Source organism: Lepisma saccharinum, chromosome 2 (genome assembly GCF_977018435.1).
Source record: "Lepisma saccharinum chromosome 2, izLepSacc3.1, whole genome shotgun sequence".
Classification (NCBI taxonomy): domain Eukaryota; kingdom Metazoa; phylum Arthropoda; class Insecta; order Zygentoma; family Lepismatidae; genus Lepisma; species Lepisma saccharinum.
In genome coordinates this window covers 167,766,627-167,792,637 of record NC_139230.1, presented here as the reverse complement: position 1 = coordinate 167,792,637, position 26,011 = coordinate 167,766,627, and the positions used below count along the sequence as shown (strand labels likewise).

Below are 26,011 nucleotides of genomic sequence, written 5' to 3'. Positions count from 1 at the left end.
GGCATCTCTCGGCAAAGTGGAAGGGGAACTTTCGTCTCTATTTCATGGGAGGTATCTGTGGTTTTCGTTTGTACTATACCTTTAGAATCACCCTGTATAGAAATTCATATTGTGAAGAGACTAATTGAATTAACGTGCTTTATAAGGGCACATTTTGGCATATTTGGCCATTTCTGCGTGTTAGGGCATATTTTGATTGATTTTCGGTCATATTCAGCATATTTTATCTTTTTCAAGAAATATACAGTCATTTTCGAAGTGGATTCGTTCTTACTCCAATGTTCACTCGAGGTTTTTTTTTTTGGGACTGCACCAAAATCTTTTTTCATTTTTATTTGAAAATTTAGAGAAAGTATTCATTGTGCATTGCAACTCAGGGCCCATAAAGTGAACTAGAAGCAGTACTTATGTGAAAATAGCATAGCCCTATGTTAGATTTTCATGTTTGAAACAGTCCAGTTATAAGTGCACATTTTTCAGATTATAGTGCATATTTTCTAAAATTTTTGGTCTTAAGAGCATATTTTATTTGGCATATTTTAGTGATTTTTAGGTAAAAAAATCCTAGCCCTAAAAAATAACCTTTACACAGCTCTATCTTGTAGCTTTGCTATCAGATCGAAGCATGTAGGGAGAAAATATTTGGTAGAACGAGAAAGGTTAAAGTAGTTTGGTATGTTTCTTATTTATCGTTATTCCATTTGTATCTATCTTATTTATCGTCATTCCACTTCTACAGTATCTTAGATATCATTGCTTTCTGCCACTGTTGGCCAATCGCGACGATGAGGATGAAGGGTGATTAAATTGATGGAAGGACATAAAGAATATCATATACATGTCAGGACTCTAAACCTGGGACCTTCCTTGGCGAGATCGTGAGTACAGCACTCAAGTTGAAGTATTTCATAACGGAGAAAATTGAAAGTTCAATACCAATGAGCATATTATTGATAAAATTATTTTCATTATTTCTGGCCTCCTTCTCTTCAAATGTTCGATATAAAAAGGAAAAATTGAAGCAAGTCAAGGACAACATGGTGATAACATGACCTGAAATGTTTCTTATCGATAACATTCGCAAAGCTAATCTATATTGAAGTACCAGATGAAGCGTAGAATTCTGTTGAAAGACTCACTAATTAACCCATTCGCCGCAATGCCACATTTACTAATTACTATACACATATAAATCAAATGCATTAAATCAGGATTCATGAATTTTTTATGTATCAAGTGACGTAGTTAGACGTGTAATTTTGGTTTCTTCGAAATGACCGTGTGTGATGTTCTCAATCGATGCATTTTAAGTGCATCGTACGGAGCCGCATCTGATAAAATTACCCATTGGTGCATTTCTCTGCGTATGTTGATGCACCATTAGCCTTAATTATATACTAGGGTTGTAGCTAGGCAGGAGTGGAGCTATTCCACTGCTTCCTTGTCTAACTTCCCTCACATTACACTTGTTTATACCTTTCAAACCTTCCAAAATATTTCGTCAACTTGTTATTAAAGACTTGCTGATCACTACTGCAAAAATCCATCCGAGATCTCTTCTTTTTTTAATAAAAAAGTATAGATCAGGGTCAAATGGTTATTATCTTATTTTATTTTTTAAAGTGGTTCTAACGTTTGTTTCCTAAAGGGCTTTCGTCAAATATCTTGATGAAGAACAACTTTCCCTAACGTAGCCATATCCCCACGGGAAATTGAATGCGGTCAATACAAGACTAACATTTAATTATAATTAATTATTGTTATTATTATTATTATTATGTTTCTTCTATTGTTTAACGTGCATTTTCTAAGCCATTGTTGAACACAGCAACAGAGCACATTTGCGAGAGAACAAAGAGTGAAACATCCGGGATTCGAACCTTTGACTCCTTTCTTCACTTTAAATTGCTCTCATTGCTACACCATACTACAAAGCTCTCGTGATTTTAAGAAGATTTGTTGAAGGAAAATTCTTGTTCAATGAAAAAGCCTTGAAAACAAAAGCTGTGGTTGTAACTGATTTTAAGTGGATTTTAAAAGCAAATTTTCAATGGCAACTTCTACCACCGCCGTAGAGTTAGGCAACACACATAACGCCTTGCAGGAAGCGAGTTTTTCATGGTCTAGGCGTCCTTTTTTTATTACCGGTGACTACATATTTTCCACTTCGAAACAAAACTCACTAAATTAAAATTTCGCACCAAAATCAAGATTCCCATGCAAGATTTTATGTAGTCTCTGGAAATCTGAATCGCGAACCAAAATAATAATAATAATACGCTGGACATCAATATTTCTACAGCTGCATTGGTAAAGAAAAGATCTTTGACTATTGTGGGACACCCGTTGTAAACAGCCATCATTTAATCGTTGACGTGTAACGACAGTCTGCAGTGAAACGTGTAAAAGAAAGAAAATGGAATGCGATTGTGACATGAGACGTACTGAATGGATAACTTTTACCCTGAATGGTTTAATTGTGCCCGTTGAAGCGTTGGGATGTGGAAGGCTAGCGAAGAAACAATGTGAAGTATGGAAAGTCCACACATGCTGCCACGCATCACAGGATCCACGCCGGAAACGTTCAAATCGCGCTCGTTAACTTTCATCACGAGAAATGCGATTGTAAAGGAATGCAGCAATTTTATTTTCTGTCTCTGGAATTTATACGCCTCATTGAAGTTGGGTTTATTTTGTGAGATGAGGATGGGAAGGCATCTAACCAACTTCCGTGATTGAACTGGAAACTTGTAAAGCAGAAGTTCCGGATTCGAATCTCATTTCATCACATATTCGTGCAGTTACAGATCAATTAACGGTCATTGTGACGGCATCATCATGCTCTGTTGTAATGTTGACTATTCCTACGACTAGCACAATCGTGATGGAATGTGAAGGGTATTTTCTTCGATCGACCGTGAAAAATAAAAATAAAAAAAACAACTTATAGTTTCAACTCTTGACCTCCCAGAGCTCTTGTAACCTATTTCTGTTCATTATTTTGTCGAGAAAACTAAATGCAATTATTTCAGCGATCGTCGTATGTAACTTTCAGCCATTTATCGAGGTGGCAGAGTTTACAGGTTGGAGTTTTTAAAACGCTGCATCTTCTTTGAAAATTTGATAATTTTATAGCTTTTTCGAAATAAAATGAAGGACTGCCTGTATATTAAAAAATCCCCCCTCCCTCTCAAATTTTCAAGCCCAGGCAACGTATAATTCCCATTTTTGCACCTGGAACTTGTAACATATGTGGGTGCATCAAGTAAATTTGTAAAGGAAATTTCTAGTGAAAACAACAATTGAAACTATAGTGACTTCTTCACGATTTCCTTGTCCAACAACTTTAACAGGGTTGATAAAATGCTCTTTACTATCCCATTCTCATTTGAAATGGTAAAATGTTTAAAGATCAGAGGAAGATCTGTGATCTAATTTTCGAGTTTGTTGCAAATTTTAAAAGAGATTTAGATTTATCTCTTTTATAAATTTTCTACGTCTATTGTGGTTATTTTACGTTTCTTTTCTACCTCCTTAGTTTAATCATGATTATTGGAGGTGGATGACGAACTGTTGCAATAAATGATTGGATAAATACAAAGACTTGCCCAGAATTCGAACTTACAGGACATTTGCTTTGTAGGTCCTTACTCTAACCACTTCCTTACAGAGGCTGGCGGCTCTGAAAGAAAAGTGATAGTTTGTCTACAAGCAGGTAACAACGAGAAAAGAAAGAAAGCTTCCAGTCACTGTGGAAAGCTGACGATTCACGTTTTATAAGTAATGTAACTTGAAATACTGCAATTTCCTGCAATTTTTTTAAAATTCACCTCTGAAAAGAGAGAGAGAGCTTTTTATTATATTTGCACAAGAATGATGTAATAGGCAGAACTGGTAACAATCTATCATCTTATCAGCTTCGAATATCAAGCTCAACTTTACTGATAAATGAAGCATTCATTTTACTTGAGTAGACATTGAAATTGTGGCAAATTATGTAGGCCAAATAGAAATGATAAAATATTTTCATGCAACAATTACACTCTTCCAGTATGAATGAGAATCGTGCCATGGGATTTATGTAGAATTTTCATACTACAAGGAGCGTAAGGAAATTTTGGCGTGTGTGTCGAAATACTTAGGCACAAAAGTGATCATAAATTAGGCCTTTCCAAAAAACATTCTTGAGGATACTTGAAAAAAATGGAGTGTGGATTAAAAGAAATCACCGCTCTCATCAGCATATATAATTGCAATATCAATTGATTGATTGATTTCGTTTATTTTGCTTCGCTTTTCTGGCACTTTTGTCTAATCGCGACAATGAGGATGAATGGTGATGGGATGAGATGGATGAAGCGACAATCACATGCCCAGGCCGGGATTCAAACCTGGGATCGTAGCGCAATATCTCCAGTTCAAGAAGCTAGAAGAGTGCCTACACGTGCGCGGGCAGCCGTGCATGCAAGACCAAGATTCATAAAACAAAAATAAACACCTGAGTGATGCTGAACCCACTTCTTGTGGAATGTCGCTGAGAGGGAGCTTAGCTGACATTTTCACTTTCACAAAGCGACCTTTAACAAGCCCCGGGGAAGGATGGTGGGCGAGAGGCTGGTTCGTCGCCCAACGGTCCATCGTCCTTGCTCATCGGTGGCCGAGGACAACCTGCTCTTTCTTCCACAGTTCTTCCTGTAGTTGACGACAACATGCAGCTATGTTTTATTGTCCACACTCTGCAAAGGCACTCTGGCGTACCCGATTAATATCAGAGGATCCTAGGCGATTTTTTGCGCTTTTGCTACAGAAAGAGTCAATAATAAAACACTGTATTTATATAAAAAAATGTAAATACTAGATGTTTGTTGTCACTGGCATATGCAGGATTTTTTCGGGAGGGACTGGAATTGTAAAGGCGGACAGTACATAGTTGCTTTCTAGGGGGCAGAATACCCAATAAGATATTTCGTATATCTAGAACTTTCCACTCTCAAAAAATGGCAATCGGGAGTTTTTCCTTTCATTTACCACTCTGGTTTTTCCAGAGTTCTTAAATGCTTTTATTTTTTAATGTTGATTTTCTCAACATTTCGGAGGGGACTGTAGCCCCTTAAGCCCCCCTCTACGTACGCCAGTGTTTGTTGTATATAAACTTAAAAGAAACTTACACCATGGAGGAATGAAAGAGCTGGAATGCAGTAAAGAGTATGCCCTTCAGTAGGACCAGATGGATATGTTTTGTTGATGCGTTATGTTCCACAGGTGACAACAGGAATTAAGTCAAAGTGAGTCACGTCATACCATCTCCACCTACAGCTAAGATCGAGAACGCACAGAACCTCATTTAACGTGGCTCTACGTGCAGCGCGGTGGAACTTTAGCATTTCGCTTCTTCCTGCATTGTTGATATTACATAACCATGTTTCATCTCCTCTTAAGGGGAAGAGGGACATTTTCCCTTAGGTCTTTCTCACTGCGGCAGCTGCCAATCACTGTTGCCAACTTTGCTCTTTTGGAGCCAGATCTGGCTCTTTCATGCACTCGTTCGACTGTGAACTGTGGCACCCGCCCTCTGCCCCACTATGATGCCACCACTGGCTCCGGCCCACAAAGACCAACTCTTGCCATGAGTGTACAATTTGCACGTGACGTGATATTGTTATATTGTCTGCCTCACCTACCCTCTCTTACCTCCCCAGCTTCTTTCATATAGCGCTGTGGCTGAGGTGAAGATGACAATATTGTTATCCGGGAATCCTTTATTTTCGACTTCATATGAGCATCAGTGGATTATTGAGATGGGTTATGCCGCCAAATCTAGGCGGTGAAAATTGAGAATAAATTGCCATCACTTTAAAGCTAACGGTAATAGCAGCGCCCCCACCCCTCTGACACCTAAAATTACCCTAGGAGGCACTTTATGCAGCCTTCGTTAATCTAGCGCCTTGAAAGTCATCTTTACCTCTATTAATGGTGAAATTTAGCTCTTTTATGCACGTTAGGTTTGGCAACACTGCCAGGATGGCCGTAGAAGATAAGGAGAAATGCGTATGGGACCATTATTTTATTCGTTCTTTCGGGAATATGAAACATCCAATGACGTAGAACAGTACATGGACGGATAAAGGACACGTTGAACTATGTCATAGTAGTAGGAAAAGTCGAAACTTCCCTTTGATTAGCCGTAACGTGAAGTTGAAGTTGATTTCCCATAAGGAATACCTGGGATTCTGTAAATACTTATTAATCATATTTTTCAAACATCGTGTCTAACTTATTAGTCAACTTGAAAAACAGTTTTCACTTGCAACATGGAGAGAAATTTACACTCTCTTGCATACTAATCCCTTTTTTAAATGGCAGTGCCCAATCCGAGGATATTGAAATAAATGCACAACTGGTGCGTAATTGTCCCTCTTCGACTTAACAAAACGTGCTTTCATTTGGAAGTACTTTCCTCGTGGGCCGTAGATAGCCGTACAGCACCCGAAGTATCGTGACTGTGTGATTGTCGTCTGAGCCACGAGGCGAAGAGGTCAGACTCACGATAAAACGTGGTTCTTTACTTTACATGGTGACACGCTGTTGGCCTTTATGGCCATATAAGTTCTGAGGCTCGGTGGACCAGAAGCTATAACCTGTCTCACATATCCCTGGAGCAAAGTTGCGCATAGCGTCAGAGAAGTGGGGGAATCGAATGGGAAAGCTGGTAAATGCAGTCGCGTCCCCTCCCTTCTCGAAATCCCGTTCTTCTCGCGAGTTCGTTGGTGTAACCGTTCCGCATCAGTACTTGCGCAGAGACTTGTTTCCGTCACCTGCTCCAGAGATAGATGGGATAGAGTGTAGTGCGAGAACCAGATTCGATTCCAACGATGGGTGATCGCGGGAAGGATTTCTTTCTTTCCATGTCCTGCCCTCATCAATGGTTCTTGGGTTTGGTTTGAGTTGCTGTTTTACGTCCACTTTATGCACAATCGGGACTGGACCTACAGTTTAAAGTGGAATCCGAACCACTTGTGCCTCCACCGGGTATCGAACCCGGGACCCCTTGATTACAAGGCAATGACGCTCCCACTGCGCCATGGGGGTGACATCCTGGAGATGACACTTATGTGTAAGGGCGACCGGAGCGAGGTACTGAACACATCACTCCCACAATTGAGAATGTATGTTGTATATCTTCATAACAGCTATGTACAATCACTGCCAATAAAATAAGGCATCTAGATGCTGAAATACTAGCTTCCTTGCAAGGCGTTATGTGTGCTGCCTAACTCTACGGTAGAAGTTTGCCATTAAAATCCCTCCATTGTCCCCATGTTAAAACATAGGAGCACCCCCCTCCCCCCGCGCGCTAACCTCAATGCTCAAGGAAGCACCCCCAACTTAACAACTTTCATTTCGAGCGCTGCACAAAAGTATGGAGCAGAGAAAAACAGCTAAAAGTGTTGTGGGTAACACAGATGGGTGTGTAGGATGTTGCTGCCACTTATAGGCTATAGTGAATAAACGTAGATTACTGTTGTGGAGGTACATGGAACTGGATCCAATGTAAGCTCAATTTCGAAAGATGTGTGAGTTATTAGGTTTTACTCTCGAGTCACTCGTGTATAACCTTTTAGCCGAACCCAAAATGAAATCTTAAATACGCCACTGAGATAATCTAGTTAGTCGTGGCTGAGTGTAGAGCATTGCTACATCATCGTTTATCGTCGTTGTATTCAAGGGGCCCCGGTTCGATACCCGGTGGGGTCACATAGTGTTTCGGATCCCACTTTAAACAGTAGCCTATCTGTGCATAAAGTAGACTTACACAAACTTCATGCACATCCTCGTTTCAGCTAACTTTCCACGAGTTCTTTCGTTGAGAAGTGCAACAAGGAAGCCAGTCGCAAACTACAGAAATAAGAGGAAGAAGAGAATCGTTGCACTGGCAGCACAAACCATGACAGTACGTGCGATCGGAACTTCGCAGATTGCGCTGTTTAACGTTCCATTTGCTTGATTTGCAGCTTACGAAACGACATGACGTGCAGCGTACAGCAACGATCTCCCATAAATAGCACAGAGAATTTCGAAGTATATGGGCTGTGCCGCAACGACAATGGGAGTTGAGAACCGCTGACGCATGGACAAATACGGGATGCTGTTGACTACGGAACGAATCGCTATCCTCGCGATTTAACTGGTTTTGGTGTGCTGATTTTGCGTACGTTACCTTGTCAAAGGCCTCCTGGGTTCGATTCCGCTTCCGATAAGTCTCTGCAAACTGCAACTTTTGAAGCAAGTTTCAAACAGGGTTTCGGAGCGGAGTGCGGAGCGTACTAAAGGAGCGCTCCGGAGCGACTTCGAAGCGTCATTTCTACTCCGCTCCTCGCTCCGGAGCGGAGCGTGGTACGACAGCACTCCGATCCGGAGCGGAGTGGTTCGACTTCTTGAGAGACACGCTCCGCTCCGGAGCGGAGTGGTTCGACTTTTTGAATCGCACGCTCCGCTCCGGAGCGGAGCGTGATACAACAGCACTCCGCTCCGGAGCGGAGTGGTTCAGCTTTTTGTGAGACACGCTCCGCTCCGGAGCGGAGCGTGATACAACAGCACTCCGCTCCGGAGCGGAGTGGTTCAGCTTTTTGTGAGACACGCTCCGCTCCGGAGCGGAGCGTGATACAACAGCACTCCGCTCCGGAGCGGAGTGGTTCAGCTTTTTGAGACGTACGCTCCGATCCGGAGCGGAGCGTGATACAGCAGTACTCCGCTCCGGAGCGGAGTGGTTCAGATTTTTTAGACGCACGCTCCGATCCGGAGCGGAGCGTGAGGCAACAGCACTCCGCTCCGGAGCGTGGTGCTTTTGACAGCACGCTCCGATCCGTTTAGGAGTTTTTTTTACACGAATGCTGTAATGCAACTATGAATAATGGAATGGGCGCGTTAAACCCGACTTCCGTGACGGAGTGGTTATAATGGGACCACATGGAAAAGAGCCTGCAGTCCTGTTTCCACGTACTCTAGTTGTTTGTATGTATGATCGCCCCCGCTTGGAGGGGAGGGACAGAGTGAATCATGCTTTCTTATGGCCCTAGTCGAACTGGTGAAGGAGGAGGTGCGCGGGGACTTTTGACCGAAGCTTTTTTGTTTGTGGTCGCTCTACATCACAGCACCCTATGACGTCAGGGATCCGTGGGGTATTTCAAATTTTGTAGTGTGACTCTTAGATATAAAAGTTTGAATGTTGTGTTGAATGGGTTACGAATAATTTCGAGCAATCATTTTTTTCTGCTTTACGGATTTTTCCGACTCACCTCCCCCATACAACAGACAGCTTCGTTTTGTGCCGTATTCCGTGTTCCTTGCAGGTGACTCAGTGCAATCGGCTAGCTCATTGGTCTTGTGCCCGTTTCAAGAGGGGAGGAGGGTGAAACTGGTACATAGCTTGTTTGTGTGTGCTCTCGGGGTTGAGAACTTCGTTCGCTGCGCTGTACGTTGCGTTCGACTTATCCGTACATGGTAGAGACATCGCCTTTGCCAGACAGATCAAGTGTTGCCAGTTGTATTAGAATTATGCTACACCAATTCTGGCTAGATTGTTCTCTTTTAAAAGTATTACTTGCGCGTGTTATTCTTCTCTTCACTGTCATAAAAAGAAGCCTTTAAAGGCTGTGTTCTCTTGTATCATTACATGCATATTATGTGTCCTTGTCAACGGTGATGTATGGACATTTAATGAAATTATTAACGCCGCTGATACATGGACGTCTTCAGGATTTTTTCCAGGAAGGGACAAGCAAGATATTTGTCCAAGGGAGGGGGGCAGAATGAGGCAGAATTTCCCCAAAATAGTATTACTCCCATTAAAAATATTCTACAGTTTGAAGTTATCATGTTCCTGCAACGCCCTTGCAATAATTAACATATATTACTGTGACTGAAATGAAATTATATGCGTGAAATATGTACTTCTTGATTACCTTTAATTTCCGGGTGGCGTGGCCCCCTCCATTTCCGGACGTCCATGCGAATGGAGAAATCATTCCAACCAGTATCGTTTAATAGAATAGTAAGGTGACTAGATTTGTTAAATCAATATAAAAGAACAAAAAAGAACGAAAAAAATCCGTAATTGTTAATTCTATGCATCATAAGCCAAGAGAATCATGGAAGATCTATACTGTAATAATGAATTGAAGGAAACCATGCCGAGTTTTTATTTATAGTCTACATATTCAAGTAGGAATGGAATGGTGCACAAAAAGAATTACAAATATGTATGTAAAAGAAAACCAAGTATTTCGATAAAGTTATTTCTATAATTGTAATCAACAATGACAAATTGTCCTGTCAACTAAGTGTAAGTTTCAATTTGTCTTTTCCCGACTATTACCTTTGCCTTGCATTTAATCGTATATTTCTCATGACCCGTAATTTTAAACAAATCCTAGATAAGTCGGTAAAAAAATAGGACCCCGAAACTATGGAAAAGAATTATACTGTGATAGAGAAACAAACACAAAGGAAACACCAATGACATTAACGCGGGTCAAACCAACACCATTTGTTGTTGAGAGCTGAACTCAAATCCACGAACTCGCTGAAATATTCCCATGGAATTCATTATTCGTCTGATATTGAATACCCAATGATGCTTTCTGTTATGTAATAGACATTTATGAAGTGAATACATTATTAGAACTTTGCCAGATTTCAGAAAACACACACACACACACACACACACACACACACACACATACGTAAAAGCTATGCATAAGAAGTTGTTCATTTGGAAATGAATTTCCGAGTTGTATTTTTATGATTTTGTGAATAGATTTAAAGGAAAGTGACATCTCTTATTATTAAACAGAATTACAAATGTATATTTGCTTAAGGATTAATTTATCACAATATACATTGCAATTATACATTCAACATACGTTGAAACAATGCCTTTTGTTATGGACTTTTGGTGGATTTAAGACTCAACAATACGATATCGAGAATAGACCTACAGTTTAAATCCTACCTAAAGTGGGATTCGAGCCACTATGTCCCTCCACCGGTTATCGATCCCAGTGCCCCTTCATTACAAGGAGACGTTGTTACCACTATGTTATCGGGGTACAGGGCGCTACTTTCTTTTTTTATCAGTACACATTTATCAATTCTCTCATTATCATCGTCGCGATTAGCTAAAAATTCAAAGCTAAGTAACAAAAATCAAATCAAATGCCATCAGTGAGGAAGGCACGTATTGCTCGCAGCCCTGTTTTTCAAAATGAAACCATAAAATTCAGGACATGACCCTATCCAAGTAGATAATATTACATTTTGTGTTTATCACGGTTATTAAGGTTTATACATCTTGTTTCGACTTATCTGTTGACTACACATTGTTCATTACTGAAAACTTGCTTTCAGTTTGCTGTGTACAACGTATTCAATACAAAAAATATTAATTTTATACGTATACGTTTTTTGGCTTTCTAGACTCAGAAAGTTAAATATAGCAACATTCCATTCGTCGTCTTATCCAAAAAAAATTCAATTTTCTTATAACCACCATGCCTATTTCCAGGTTACTGCTTACAAACTTGAAATGTTAGATATGGCAACCAGACATTTTGTAATTTTTGCAGTAGTATACGTATGTAACCATTAAATACCTATTTCAACTTCCTGCCTTTAAAATTGGGAAAAATAATCGATATGACAACCCTGTATTTCATACTATTTAAATTCCCCTGTTCGGCTGTATACAAACAGCATTCCGATTTTCGACTTTATACCTTCATAAAAGTAAATCAAATGTGGCAACTTACATTTTTGGTTAAGCCGGTATTCAACTATCTAGTGTCAGAATTTTAAAAAAGATATGAAAACTCTGTATTTCAAATTAAAACGTTTCCTTATTGGCCGACGGTAACATTAATAAGCATGATTCCGATTTTCAACTTCATACATTCAAAAATCGAAAAGTTAAAATTAGCAACCTGAATTTCCAATTACTTTAAACTTTTTCCTTTCGCTACATTCAAAGTATCATACATAACCAGCGTAAAAGAAAGTTAGATATGACAATCATGCACCAGCGAGTGTTTTGCATGAACACCCGTCTGCCTTTATCTTCCTCCGTACAAGTTGCTTCGCCTTTCCTCTGGCCTTTTAGAAGGTCGAATGGATTCTCTGCAGTAATTTCGCCAGTGTTACTCGAACCAATATTCCGGAATAACTCACTTCTCCCGCGGAGTGGACTGTAATGTTGGGCCGATATGCCGAAGTGCTTAGCCCGAACCAGAAGTTGAACCGAAATGAGTTTCAGTCGCGATCCCTGGTGGCAGGAAATGAGTGGTTCCATTCTCTCAACTTATAAAACCACAGGTGGCACACCTACTATTGAAATATATTGTCCCCAGAAGTAGTAGTAGAGTAGTAAAAGTGATAATGAAAATGTAATAATACTAATAATAATATTGCTCTCTTCACGAAAACAATCCAGTGAAGATCAAAGCTTCCCCTTGCCTCCTCCACACCCCTGGCCCTCCAGGTTTGTCACACTTCTTCTACGCTTCACAGTTGACACATTGCGCCTTGTACAGTCACGGACAGTACGTATGCGGTTGATTGTGCCTTCCCTGGTGTATTGTGTAAGGATTATTCCTTGCATATTGGCGACACTGTAGGTGAGTGACGTAATCTTTTCTGGACTGTTTCCGTGGCGTTAGCTTTAGTAATAATCAGTTTTATAACAACAATAACGGGCGATTTTCAAATGCTGTACAAATTCCACAAACAAATTTACTAATGTACTCGGAACTTTTGATCGTTAGTTTTCTGTATACACTCGTATTATCCAACCTCGGAGCGCTCCGGAGTCGCTCCGGAGCGGAGTGGGCAAGTTCTTAGAATATCGCTCCTCGCTCCGGAGCGGAGCGTCACAAGGTATCGTTCCGCTCCGGAGCGGAGTGAACCTTTTCCTAAAATTTCGCTCCTCGCTCCGGAGCGGAGCGAGAAACTTTCCAACTTCCTCTGCTCCGATCCGGAGCGGAGCGTGTCAAGGTAGCGCTCCGCTCCGGAGCGGAGTGAACCATTTTCTAAAATTTCGCTCCTCGCTCCGGAGCGGAGCGAGAAATTTTCCGATTCCCGCTGCTCCGTTCCGGAGCGGAGCGGGATAAGACATCGCTCCGCTCCGGAGCGGAGCGAACCATTTCTTAGAATCTCGCTCCTCGCTCCGGAGCGTTGGCAACAGTCGGAGCGTTGATCCGCTCCGCTCCGAAACCCTGGTTTCAAATAGTGTCAAGATTTTCTTATTCTCTTCCATAACATGGTGGGTAATGTTGCCTCCTTGCACATGCGCATGTGGAGGCCTGAGGTTAACAATATCGTGACGTCCTTCATATATATGCAGTTTAATTTATAACGTTTAGGTTAAGTTATGCCATATTGTTGGTATTTTTTTTTTAAAAAAAAACATATCACACTTCAAATACCTTGATTTTTAATATTTTTTTGACCTTTCCAAAGCACGTTTTTTCCTGTGCAGATGGAGGTCCACGGCTGTAGCCCCCCCCCCAAACCCTTCAAAATCTGTGCCTGCCACAATCCTTTACCAGAGTGTCCATTTTACAAATTATATTACACATAAGTATAATAAATTGACAGTCCCTGAAGACTGATAATGAGGTTGGAGAAGACCTAGTTCCAGAGGTGTTTTTCATAGTATGAAAACAACGAAATTGAATATAAAATGTAATATCAATTGTTACGAATGGAGCATCTGTATTGCTTGAAGTGAGGGGGGACAAAGGTTATTGTCATTTTGGAATTCAGAGTCCCCAAATCTATAAAATAGTTTTGTTTTTTTAATCAACTATAGAGCAGTCCAATTTGGCAAACTTTTGGGAGGGGCACGGGCCCGGTGAGCCCATGCCTGGTTACACCAAAACTCAAGATCCAGTATTGAAAGAGCACAATATGAAAAACTTTATAAAAAGTAGAAATAGTCCATTGTGGGACATCGTGTAGATCATAAAGGTTTCCTTCTATGTGGGCTTCTCATTCCTTATTGATAGCTTGTGATATGTTCTCCCCCTCAGATTTTCAGGAAACGCCATTGGCTGATCGTCCCTCAGTCCCCGAAACCTGTCCCCACCTCTGCTGTTCCTGTTCTCCACGACGTCACCACCATTGTAACGAACAGTGTAGGTCCTCATCCTGGGTCCTTATCCTTATGTCTGATGGCACCAAATCGTATTTTGGAGGCACATAGTGCTTCGGATCCCACTTTATACTGTAGGTCCAGTTCCGGTTAGCCTTACTGTGCATAAAGTGGACTTAAAATACCAAATCAATAAAAAACAAATCGTATTTAAGCCAAATCCTGATTAATCTGTTAAATCAAACTTATTATTTATTTTGTACTTAATATATTTCCCTCCGTAATTTTGTTTTCTTTGTTATAATTTACGCTGTTCTAATTACGAATTACACACCAAATTATATAATCACCATCCCGTGGTTTCGTGATTAGATTGCCAGATCAGTCCTTGAATATGACTCAAGCATTTTTGAAACCTACACATGATACTGAAAAGAATGTATATGATTATGAATTCAATAAAAATCTTTACAATGTCTTGAGTATGATAATGTGTTTGAAAACACACGGGAAAGGAACATTTGATAGCAGAGGAAAGTTCAATGATTTTAAACTTGGGCATGTATTCATAATATTTTATGTACTTATGATTTTTTATCTAGACTATGTCTTAAGATATGATTTAAGAATGAACCGTCACAATGTTATCTTTATTCAAGAAGAATAATTACTTGATTGTTTTTGCTAAACTATTGTTCCGTTATCGATTTTACGTGAATTTTCTAATTGAATTTTATCATGTAATCTCTCTTTTATAAGATTTGTATTGCACTTTTCAACATGCGTCTGTTATGATTTAATTTGATTGTATGCATTTGATATTTAAGTATTTAACTAACAAGCAACTGACAAATAACACTATTAACAGGAGCGTGTCCAGAAATTTCGAAAGGAGGTTTTCACCTAGGCACTTTTATATTGGCTTACCTGTTCATGAATCTGCAGAGCCGTGCCTACGTGGAGAGAGAGTGTGTTTGACCAAGGCGCTGAGGCGAAGAGAGTGCGGAAAGAACAAAAATAAAATATGGAAAAGTAACAACCACATCAAGTTTGATGGTGACGATGATGATGTGATGTACAGTCACCGACAATAAACATGGGACGCCTACATTCTGAAATACTCGTTTCCCTGCAAAGTGTAATGTGTGTTGCCTAAATCCACGGTGAAGTGAATTTTAATAGCAAATTTTCAATGGCACCTTCTACCACCACCGTACAGTTAGACAACACACATAACGCCTTGCAGGGAAGTGAGTATTTCAGGATCTAGGTGACCCATTTCTTTTGCCGGCGACTGTACAATTTAAAAAGTTGACTGGAGAATGACAGTCTAAGACCGTAAATTTTTCGCTGCCATCCAGCCGGCCCCGTGGCGGAGTGGTTATCACATCGCACTACGACGGCAGGGGTCCCGGGTTCGAATCCCGGCCTGGGCATGGATGTTTGTGTGTGTCCATTCATCAATTTCATCATATCATCACTCATTCCCATCTTCGCAAATAGCCAAAAGTAGCACAAAAGGCGAAGTAAAATAAAGCAAATCAATCAATCAATCATTTTCGCTGCCATCCAACTAATATATGAAATGACCATGACAGTTTAAAAAATATATTAACAGCTATTACATACTTCCCGTAATTAATATAAATTTAATTAATTAGTTTTAAAAAATATATCGCCTATCGTCATGATTGCATATTAAAATTTAAATAAAAAACGGTTGCGTCCTGTTTTTGTAAATTCAGATACACTTAAATCTTAACGGTAGAATATTGTAAACTTTATGGCAACTTCTAACAGTGTAGAGTGGAATGCATAAGTATTTTAAGCAAATTGTCCATCACCATGTTTATTATCTTTGTTGTACGCAATGAGAGCTTAAAGAATTGAAACAAAATGTCAAACAAGCTTCTGTGACAACCTCAACTCCAGCATATATAACAATAAATTCCTTGAAATCACGTAAGATGCATGAGAAAAATTAATGAAAGTAGTCATAGACAATTTGCCAATACTTGTGCATCTCACTGTACAGGATTCCAAGCAATGACCAATAGTACGTACAAGGACGTTCTGGAAATAGGAAAAGGTCAAAATCTGAACTAGTGTTCGGCTCTGCGAATAAATGATTTTCAAGATATGCAACTGCTTTTTATGCCACTAGTACCGGTTCCTAGAGTTAAATAAAAGAAACAATAGATTCATTGCAAAGGAGCAATGAGACTATAAATAAAAATATATTTATCAATAATGTAAACGAACTTGAATGTGTTACCACCTCGGTGGAGGAGATTCTGGTTTCGAGTCCCGGCCTGGGCATGAAGGTTTAAATATCACTCTCGGCCGAGCTGGGGTGATGTGAACAGCACCACGCCCCTGGCCGCCTTTACCCGCCAGAATTTCCTCCAGCGCCGGAGCCGCTTGAACAGGTTGAAAAAGTCCCGGTTCTCCTCCACCGGAGATCGAACCCGGGTCTCTCGCATGGTAGACGCCCTAACGACTTTTTTTCTTTTTGAAAGCCCCTAAGCGGAAGCTTCCCCCATCACACTTCATTCACTCACATCATTTCATTTACATTTCTTTTTCAGGACAGACAATCACAAATACCCATGCCTTACCCGGGACTCGAACCCGGAACCCCTGGCGTTGTAGCGCGCTCTGCTAACCACTTCGCCACGGAGGTTGACATAACGACTGAGCTACCAAGGCTTATTATACATATATAAATAATACAATAATTAGTACTCCCTCTGTCCCATAATTATAGTCCGGTATGCCAAAATGGTAACTTTTTATTTATGTTCTTTTGGATACTTGATCGGCCAATTTGTACTGATCCTTGAGTAATAACGTTGTATGACTCATTCCCGTGTTTCATTTTCTTATTCTGTATACACAAGTGTGACAGTTTGAATATCGGACAAGTATTTTGTGACAATAAACAAAAGTGTACCGGACAATAATTATGGGACAGAGGGAGTAAACCATTTGGAACAGCTGAAATCAGTGGCGCCAACTTATATGGGCCCGTGAGGCCCGAGCCCACCCAATAATTTGTCGTATTATTATTATTATTATTATTATTATATTTATTGTGATTCACTTTGGAGTGCTTATTGAAAACTATAAGTTGAGATTTAAAAAGAAAATAAGTTAGGATGCATTGTTGGTTGGCATTAATATCATAATACATGTAAAGGAGCCCACCCAATGCTTTTGAAAAATTAGCGCCCCTGGCTGAAATCACTTTGAAGTGCAACAACATACTTAGGTTTTTGCAAGCATCAGAATGTACAACAGATTTTTCGTTTCGATTCACATAAGACAATCATTTTTATCGTTGTTTCTGTCAGTCAGGAATCTGGAGTTTCTATAACAAACGGAAACTCTTGAAAATATGAAGGTTCATAAATAAGCAATCATGTTTTCATAATTCATGATTTAAACTTTCGCTGGAATTTGATCTAATAAAATGCGAGCAGATGGACTGTTTTAAGTAAGGCAATAGTGCAGACGATGTCATGGATTTACAGCACAGTACACATAGTTCTTTCTTTCTTCCAGAAAAAGGGCCACAACATGATGGACGTAGAAGTTCTTAGGAAGATGCTGGCCGACTATGGCCAAGAACACCTGCTTCAGCACTGGGATTCGTTGGATGAGAAGGAGCGGAGTGATCTGTGCAGCGACCTGCAAGAGTAAGTATATTTATTATTTATCCGTGTTCTCATAAATGAAAATAAAAGTTAGGAAATGACAGATAGGTAATGGTAAACACTGTTAAGCCTTGTTTCCATGTTAATGAAACATTCAAATGCTGACCAAGGCAAAATTTATATATATATATATATATATATATATATATATATATATATATATAGCCTTGGTCAGAATTTGAATGTTTTATCAGATAGGTAACAATATTGATGATATGCAGTCACGTATCTAGAAATACATTTCCGGGTGATGAGTCCGACCAAGTGTCTCAATAATAGTAATAACAGAAGAATTATATTTAAATGAAAATGATATTAATTAAATTTGTAAATTAATTAATATTGTATTGTTATTATTACATCAACAGGTAAAAGGATGGTAAAAGAATAGAGATATAACAGCACGTATTCATTATCTAGCTTACGTGTAGTTAAGATCGCCAAAATTTGTATAAAAACAATTGCCATGGCGAGGAAATTAATGTCAAATAGATAAAGAATTAAATATTTATTGAATAATAAAAAAGGAGTTAGATCCAGTTGACTAAAATATTAATATTTTATGCATATTATCATAGTGGTGTGCATAAATCTTTGGAACTGTCCATCAAAGTCGTATGATCCCAATTCCTTGGCTGCCAATAAGTTCTGCGGACATAAATAACCATCCATTACATAACAAATGCTAAACAAGTATATTTTGATTATTTAATTTTAGTACTTGGCAAGTCTTTCTGGTAGGGGTCCGGACCCCCTGGACCCTTCCTCTTGATGATATGGGTGCTGATACATCTTGTTCATTAATGTTAAAGACGCGGCAGAATTAATTCGGCCTTTTAAAATTTCAAAAATTTTAGTCTGAGGAAACATATATGCATTAGCGATGTGCAAACAATGCTTTTAAAAAATATATATTGTCAGTGAGGCAGACCTAGCACAGTAAAGGGGGTTAGCAACCGCTCTTACTCCCAGCCCTGCCCTTCAGGGCTTCCACAACCGGCTAGTTGTTAGGGATGATATCGAAATGAGGCTTGCCATAGTCTCAGTTTCATGTCATCCTAGAACTAATCCTCGTCTCGAGTTGTGCATGGCTGCCTAGGTCTCGGTCAGTGGCGTGCCGAAGGCGGTTGATGATAACCTCCCTTTGGCCTAGTATTCCTAAAAAGAAAAGAACGTCGAAGGCAGGAAAAGATTGGAAAACTAAGGCTGACTACTAAAAAAAAGTATACGTAACCTCCTCATTTCGAAAATCCTGGGCACGTCACTGCTCGGACTCGTCACAGCGGTGCCCATTCCCCCACCCCTCCAAGGCCAAAGGCGCTCCCCCCCTCCCCCAGATCATGTCATGCGTCCTCCCATATCGTTCATCATGATCCCCAAAATAGTTTGGAAGAATACGTAACACTTGATTATTATTTGAATACAATAGCCTGTTAAACTGTCCTTTTTTTTTAATTGTTCAAATTTTTGAAATAACGGAAAGCTAGTACATTGATTGGTTGAATGCTTAAGTTAATCTCAAATGTCATAAAGTAAATTATGTAAATAAGCATGTTTGTGAGTGAAGAATAAAATTTTAAAAACTCACAATTTGAGTACTTAACACAAATTTTTACACAACTTAGATAGAAAATTCAACCTGGTCAAACCAAACAAGGTGCTACAGTTGTCTGTTGTCTGGCTTGTTCGTGTGACCGATTCAATTATTGTTTCACGAGACATACAGAACCCTAGCTAGAAATTCCTAAGACTGCTGCTAGAATATAATAAGGTGCCTCTTCCAAAGAACTCGCCCCTTTTGCTTGGAATAAATATAATTATTTTTAGTAATCCATAGCAAAAATTATATGGATTTTATCTTAAGTGCAAATTTCCATGCTAAAGCAAAATTGTCCTACGACAATAAGTAAGAAACGCGAAATTGACATTATTTATTTTTCTGTTTTATCGAGTAATGTGCAAGGTGTTACTATGAAGTACACTTTGTACACCTATTACAGCATACAGGGATACAATAATATTGCTAATAGAACTACATCATCAAAATGATGCGCCTTTTTTAAATTAAGCAGCATACCAAACTAAGCATTATATTTTAAGACATCAAAATATTAATCAATATGGAGATATTGTTTAATAATAACCCATGGCTCGACAGCCCTTGAAAGAGCCTGGGCCTATCTCCCGACTGCCAGTCTCCCTTCCACAATCCTACCTAGGGGTGTGGAGATCTTCAATTGGTAATGGGGTGACGTTGGGTCAGCACGTCGAACCCTCAGCCGTTGTAGGAGATTTCCCAGACCGGGTTACTCCAATTTCCTCACGATGGTGGGTTGCCACCGGTCCTACACACAGGCCGAAAACCTAGAGACTGAACCCAGGCGGACTCGAACCCATGCCGTCCCGCAGTCGGAGCCCAAAGCACAGCGCCTTAGACCGCACGGCCACGGAGGAGGACGGAGATGTTGTTTATGTCTTTCTAATGCAGCTATAGTATAATTACATTAATTTCTTGCCAGGTTTTCAAGAATATTAATTTAATAGGATGTCAGTAATTTCATAGGATACGGCGATATTTACTCTTCCCCTGCTTCTCTTTTCGCACGTTCAGCGCCGAAAATGTGTGCATGCCATATCGCTAAATATCAGTGGCGGCGATTAGGAGCGCGAGGGGGGCAGTTGCCCCTCAATTTTCACACTTTTGCCATCGAATTATGCTAAATCTTATCTACAAAGGGAAATATACTATCTTTGCCCCCCTAGTTTTGGCACCTTGCCCCCCAGTTTTGGGACCCAATCGCCGCCACTGCTAAATATAGTCCCCAAATTATAATTTTGGAACCCTCTCCCCACTACAAAAATCCCTTGACAAGGCTACCAATCAGATCTCACTATATGTACGCGTATGTGATGAGGCAAGGAAATGTGTAAATACAAGTCTTACGAAAAGTACATTTGCTACCAATGATACTCTATATGGCAAGCTATCTGTAAAAGCTTGTGGAATCAATTACAAAAAAAATACAAGACGATAAGGAAGATCCTGGCTTTACCGAAGAAGAAATTGATTTAATTGATATTTCTAGCGTGCCATTAATTTGCAAAATAAAGATGGAAGATCTAACATTTTATCAAGAGCTTCATATCTGCCCCCCCCCAATTTAATACTCAATCCTCCCACCTAAATTTCCATGCCAATTTTAGACTTACTGTTGATATTGAAGAGTGGATATTGCCCCCTCCAAAAAAAAATAATTCTCAGTCCCCACACTAGAATTTCCGCAATCTCAAGACGTAATACTAATACACAAGAGTTGGATTTGCTCCCCAAATTGAATGCTAAATGACCCTCCAACTAAAATTCCCACCATAATCTAAGAGTTAACACTGATATTCAACAGTTGGATATTGTCCCCCACCAGAATTCACGTGTCAATTTAAGGCCTAATATGTAAGGGTTGGATATTGCTCCCACTCCCTGTTAATACATATACAGGGTGAGTCAAAAGTCCCTGACCACCCCTTATAAAATGAAAGGGAGTGTAGATTGCAGCAATTGGTCATTCTAGTAATATGTTAGGCCTAGGGGGAAACTTTTTGGTGCATGTTATGACAACGTCCGCCATCTTGGTGACCGCCATCTTGTACCCAACTTCATTTCTTTAAATGGGAAGGCGGCATGTGGAATATGGTTTTGGGCTAGAATTTCACCAGGAATTCATTGGTCAAGTCAGATTTATGAAAACTTTAATGATAAGGAAGTTATGGGCATATGAAAGTTACACAATGTGTTCAATATACTCTCCTTCTTGTGCTATGCACATATTGAGACGGTTCTCCCATGCTTTGTGGACACGGAGTAATATCTAAGGTGTGATTTGTGCACAGGCATCCAGTATCCGTCGCTCCAAGTGACCCATATGCCGGATCTTTTCGGCATACTCGATGGACTTCACATGACCCCACAGGTAAAAATCGAGTGGGGTCAATCGGGAAGGCCATTCCACTGGCCCATGTCGACCAATCCATCGGGAAGGGAACCGGAGGTCCAGATAGTGACGAACCTGTCGCTATAATGAGGTGGTGCCCTATCCTGCTGAAAATATGAGGGGAAGCTGCCATCCTCCGTCAAAAGTGACGGAAAAATGTGTTCTTGTAACAACTGCAAGTAGCGCTCTGCATTTAAGTTGCCATGAATGAAGAATGGGCCAATGATACGTGTCCCACAGATCACGGTCCACACCATAACCTTCTCAGCACCAACCACATTCCTCGGATCTCTCCAGTACTCCATGTTCTGTTTATTCACTTCCCCATTCACATAAAAATTTGCTTAATCAGAATGCAGAATATGAAGTGCAAAGTGTGGGTTCTGCAAATTTGCTCCACAGCCCATTCACAAAACTGCATTCTCCTATGCAGGTCATCCTCAGAGAGATGGTGCTGTAGCTGCAGCTTGTATGGGTGCCACTTAACCATCTTTAACACCCTGCAAATGGAACTCTGGCTGACACCACATTGCACAGACATTCGACGTGTGCTGTTCAGTGGTAGTTCTGGGCCTAGCAGATCGTGGTCTGACCTGGACTGTACCGCTCTCTTCGAACCTGGTCAGCAATTGGGACACTGTCGTGCGACACTGGGTTCCGTTGTGGGTTCCATTCGTTGAAATCACGAGCTACAGCACGAGCACTTCCGCCCCTCCCCCCACATCTTGATGATCTGGATTCGTTCGGCCTTCGTTAATGGCATGGTTCAGCACCTGCAAATGATACGTAATTATCACTTTCATATGCCCAAAACTTCCTTATCATTAAAGTTTTCATAAATCTGACTTCACCACTGAATTCCTGGTTAAATTCTAGCCCAAAACCATATTCCACATGCCCCCTTCCCATTTAAAGAAATGAAGTTGGATCCAATATGGCAGTCACTAAGATGGCGGACGTTGTCATAACATGCACCAAAACTGCAAGGGTATTGCCAAAGGGAAAAAAATCACATATAAGAAAGTTTGGGAGCATTCCAGCAATTTTAATTCCCTGTTGAGCGACCGCAATCATTTCAAGAACATGAAGGCAATATGTGTGTGCTGTGGCATCATCTTGTTGTAACTATGTGCGGCATTTAGTGACACAACTTCAGCACAATTTTGGGAGCCAAAACTCACTCAATGCGCCCACCTAATAATTTGAATCCATGATAAATCAAATTACTGTTATTCAAAAATATTAATAGTTCAAATATCGCACCAATATTCCCTTCAAACATTTGTTTACATTTTTAAAAGTATTTCTTCATTAAAACAAAGCACATATACTTAATAACAGAAGAGCCTCTTCTACACACAAAAATCAATAATTGTTACACACTGCTTCATTAATTTGTTTGTGTACTAATTCCTGCTTCTACCAGTTCTTTCATATACAGTTTTCAAAATTGTCATCAGAGTATGTATGTACGTTAGTGGCCGCGGTGGCTCAGTCGGTAACGCGTCTGACTACCATGCTCAAGGTCCCGGGTTCGATCCCCGGCCGGTTCAAATCCGGGAACTTTTCTAACGGTGGAAGCGGCCCCGGCGCCTACCCAGCGTCGAATAACATGGGTACCTGGGGGAAACCCTGGGGGGTAAAGGCGGTCAGGGGCGTGATGCTGATCACATCACCCCCACTCACGACCGGATCAAGAAAGTGTGGGGCGTTACCCCCACACCCCCTATACGCCTTCATGGCGTGGTGCTATGCACAGGGGAACACTTTACTTTTACTTTTTACTTTTGTATGTATGTACGTTTGTATCAGTGACCATACTTTCGTTACACTTGTCTTCCATGTTCAAATTCTATCTTGCTTAGAAAATACCAATTTAAGATGAAAGTGATTCATTTGTAGTGTGACCAGCTTCCCATAAAAGAACCAAGACATTTCAGAGACTGCGTTTCATGCCAATTTATGTTCTTTAACTATTGTGAAGAATTTGAACATGCAGATCACAAAGTTCAAACAAAAGGTCGCTGATATACACTTAAATAATCTGATGACAATTGTTGACAAAAGTTGTATATGACAGAACTGAAGAGACAAGCAAACGCATGATACAATTATTTTATACTTTCAGGATTGACTTTGATGAGGTAGTTGCCTTCTTCAAGAAGGCTATGGAATCGAGAAACAAGGACAGGCAAGAACTTGACGATCGTCTGCAACCAATTCCTTCAGAACTCCATGAAGCAGTAGTTAGGTCTTCACCTGATAAGATTAAGGAGTATGAAAACAGAGGTAAGATTGTTTCATTTCTGAGGATTACAACTTGTGTTTGGAAAATAAGATTTGATCACTTTGCTCTCACTTGCTTGGGAACATCATTGTTTTCATGTTAACACGTGGAAAGTTTGCTAGAAAGAGGCCCAGATTTAAGGGGGGAGAGTACTTGAACTGCAAATTGGATCTTCACTGGAGAACAATTGCTTTGAAAGGGGCCACATAATAAAAAACAATATATTTGGAATGTGGTAAAATTATAATGTAAGTAACCTTGTGATGTATCTTGACCTAAAAGTTATAACTGAAATCGTATATGGGAGGATGTTAACTCCAGGCCTCCACATATATAAATCTAGGTGTAGTAAGCAGGGCCGCCGTTAGGGAACGCGAAGTCCTGTGCGATCTATATCCGCGAGGCCCCTGTATTATGAACAGTGAAAATATCGACATCATACGTTTCTCGTAAAACTCTACGTTAAAGCAAACATGGATATAATATTATGTACCGGTAATTATTATCTATTGTTATGCCCACGCCCACGCGCGTGTTTGTATGTACTATTCCATTTTAACACCAATGAAATCTAAAATTTGACACCCTGTAGAGGAAGGTGATATCAAGGCAAACATCTTTCCTTAATGACTTTTGCTGATTGAGACCTTATTTCTGCGCTATAACCCCCCTCCCAAATACCCTGGGATATCGCAGCCATGTACTGCAAGTTTATTGTTTAAAACCGACGGCCACTCATCTGAGTCTAGAAGCAGAAGCAGAACTAATCAATCATCTGGTGCAGATGATGCAATACACTCTTCCTCGCAGTTTGTTCCTACATTGCAACCTGACTCACAGAAGAGTTAAATTTAAGATCACCACCGCCACTGGCACACACGGCTGCGACTTTATCACCAACAACAACACTTACAGGGTCCCGGGTTCGAATCCCGCTCGGGCTTGGTTGTTTGTGAATGTCCATTCATCAATTTCATCATTTCATCACTCATCCCCATCTTCGCAAATTAGCCAAGAGGCAAAAAACGCGAAGTAAAATAAATCAATCAAATCGAACAACACTAACACTAAACCCCATGATTTCGATATTATTTCCGTTTTATCGAAATTGGCGAAATGGAAGCAAACGGTATTTAGAGGTAGTAACAATTTTTCGAAGGCACCTTTCTGGCTTTTTAAAAACGCGCCCCCCTTCTTTCCTTTTTTTATAGCCTTTTGGAATCCTGATTAAAAGTTACGAAATTTGACCCGTTTCCTAGACATTTGATTTGTTCCCATAATTGCAGTTCTACAAAACACCCGCACGCGCTACTGTCTCGAACAAGAATTACTTCATTGACTTGAAACTTGGCACTTTCGCATAGTTGACTGCAAACGCTCCTTTTCTGGCAGGGTTTGTGAGGAAATAATAATAAAAAAATGTCTCCAGATCTTAATTTCTATTCATCTGGGGGGGATATGCCAACCCAAGGGCCGTTGACCTGCTCACCGCCTGCCTTGAGAGATTTATATATAAAGCCCCATTTTGGAAATGGATAGAGCTGTAAAGTTTGACGTCAGAGGGATGAAAGGTTGCCGCAGAAAACATAGGACATGTCTGCTTAGAAAGTGAAACGGGGCCGTAGCCAGGCAGGGGCCATGGGGTGCTCAGCCCCCTCTGAAATTTGATAAAACTTCTTTATTTATTTGCCGTTATTATTGAAAATGTAGACAGCAGATATTATTTTTCTCAAGACTTGATAAAGGTAAAATTCACAGAATAAAATGAACAAATATCACAATCGTTCATCTGATTTACGAGCTGAAGTCAAAGTAGCAGGAAGTAATTAGAATATTCCCTCGGCTTCAGCGCTTTAAATTTGCGCTTTATTTTTTC

General features: G+C 40.2%; 1 protein-coding gene across 3 annotated transcripts in view; it reads left to right on the top strand.

Moving 5' to 3' along the window:
- The window catches only part of LOC145984181 (UDP-N-acetylhexosamine pyrophosphorylase-like), a 61,970-nt gene that overhangs the window by 16,823 nt on the left and 19,136 nt on the right, over positions 1-26,011 (top strand). For all 3 annotated transcript variants that reach the window (XM_083117677.1, XM_083117678.1, XM_083117679.1), the window contains exons 2-3: positions 17,708-17,841; positions 23,977-24,137. In XM_083117677.1, the coding sequence (XP_082973803.1) occupies positions 17,723-17,841; positions 23,977-24,137 (280 nt within the window). In that variant the 5' untranslated portion in view covers positions 17,708-17,722. The remainder of the gene's footprint in view (positions 1-17,707; positions 17,842-23,976; positions 24,138-26,011) is intronic.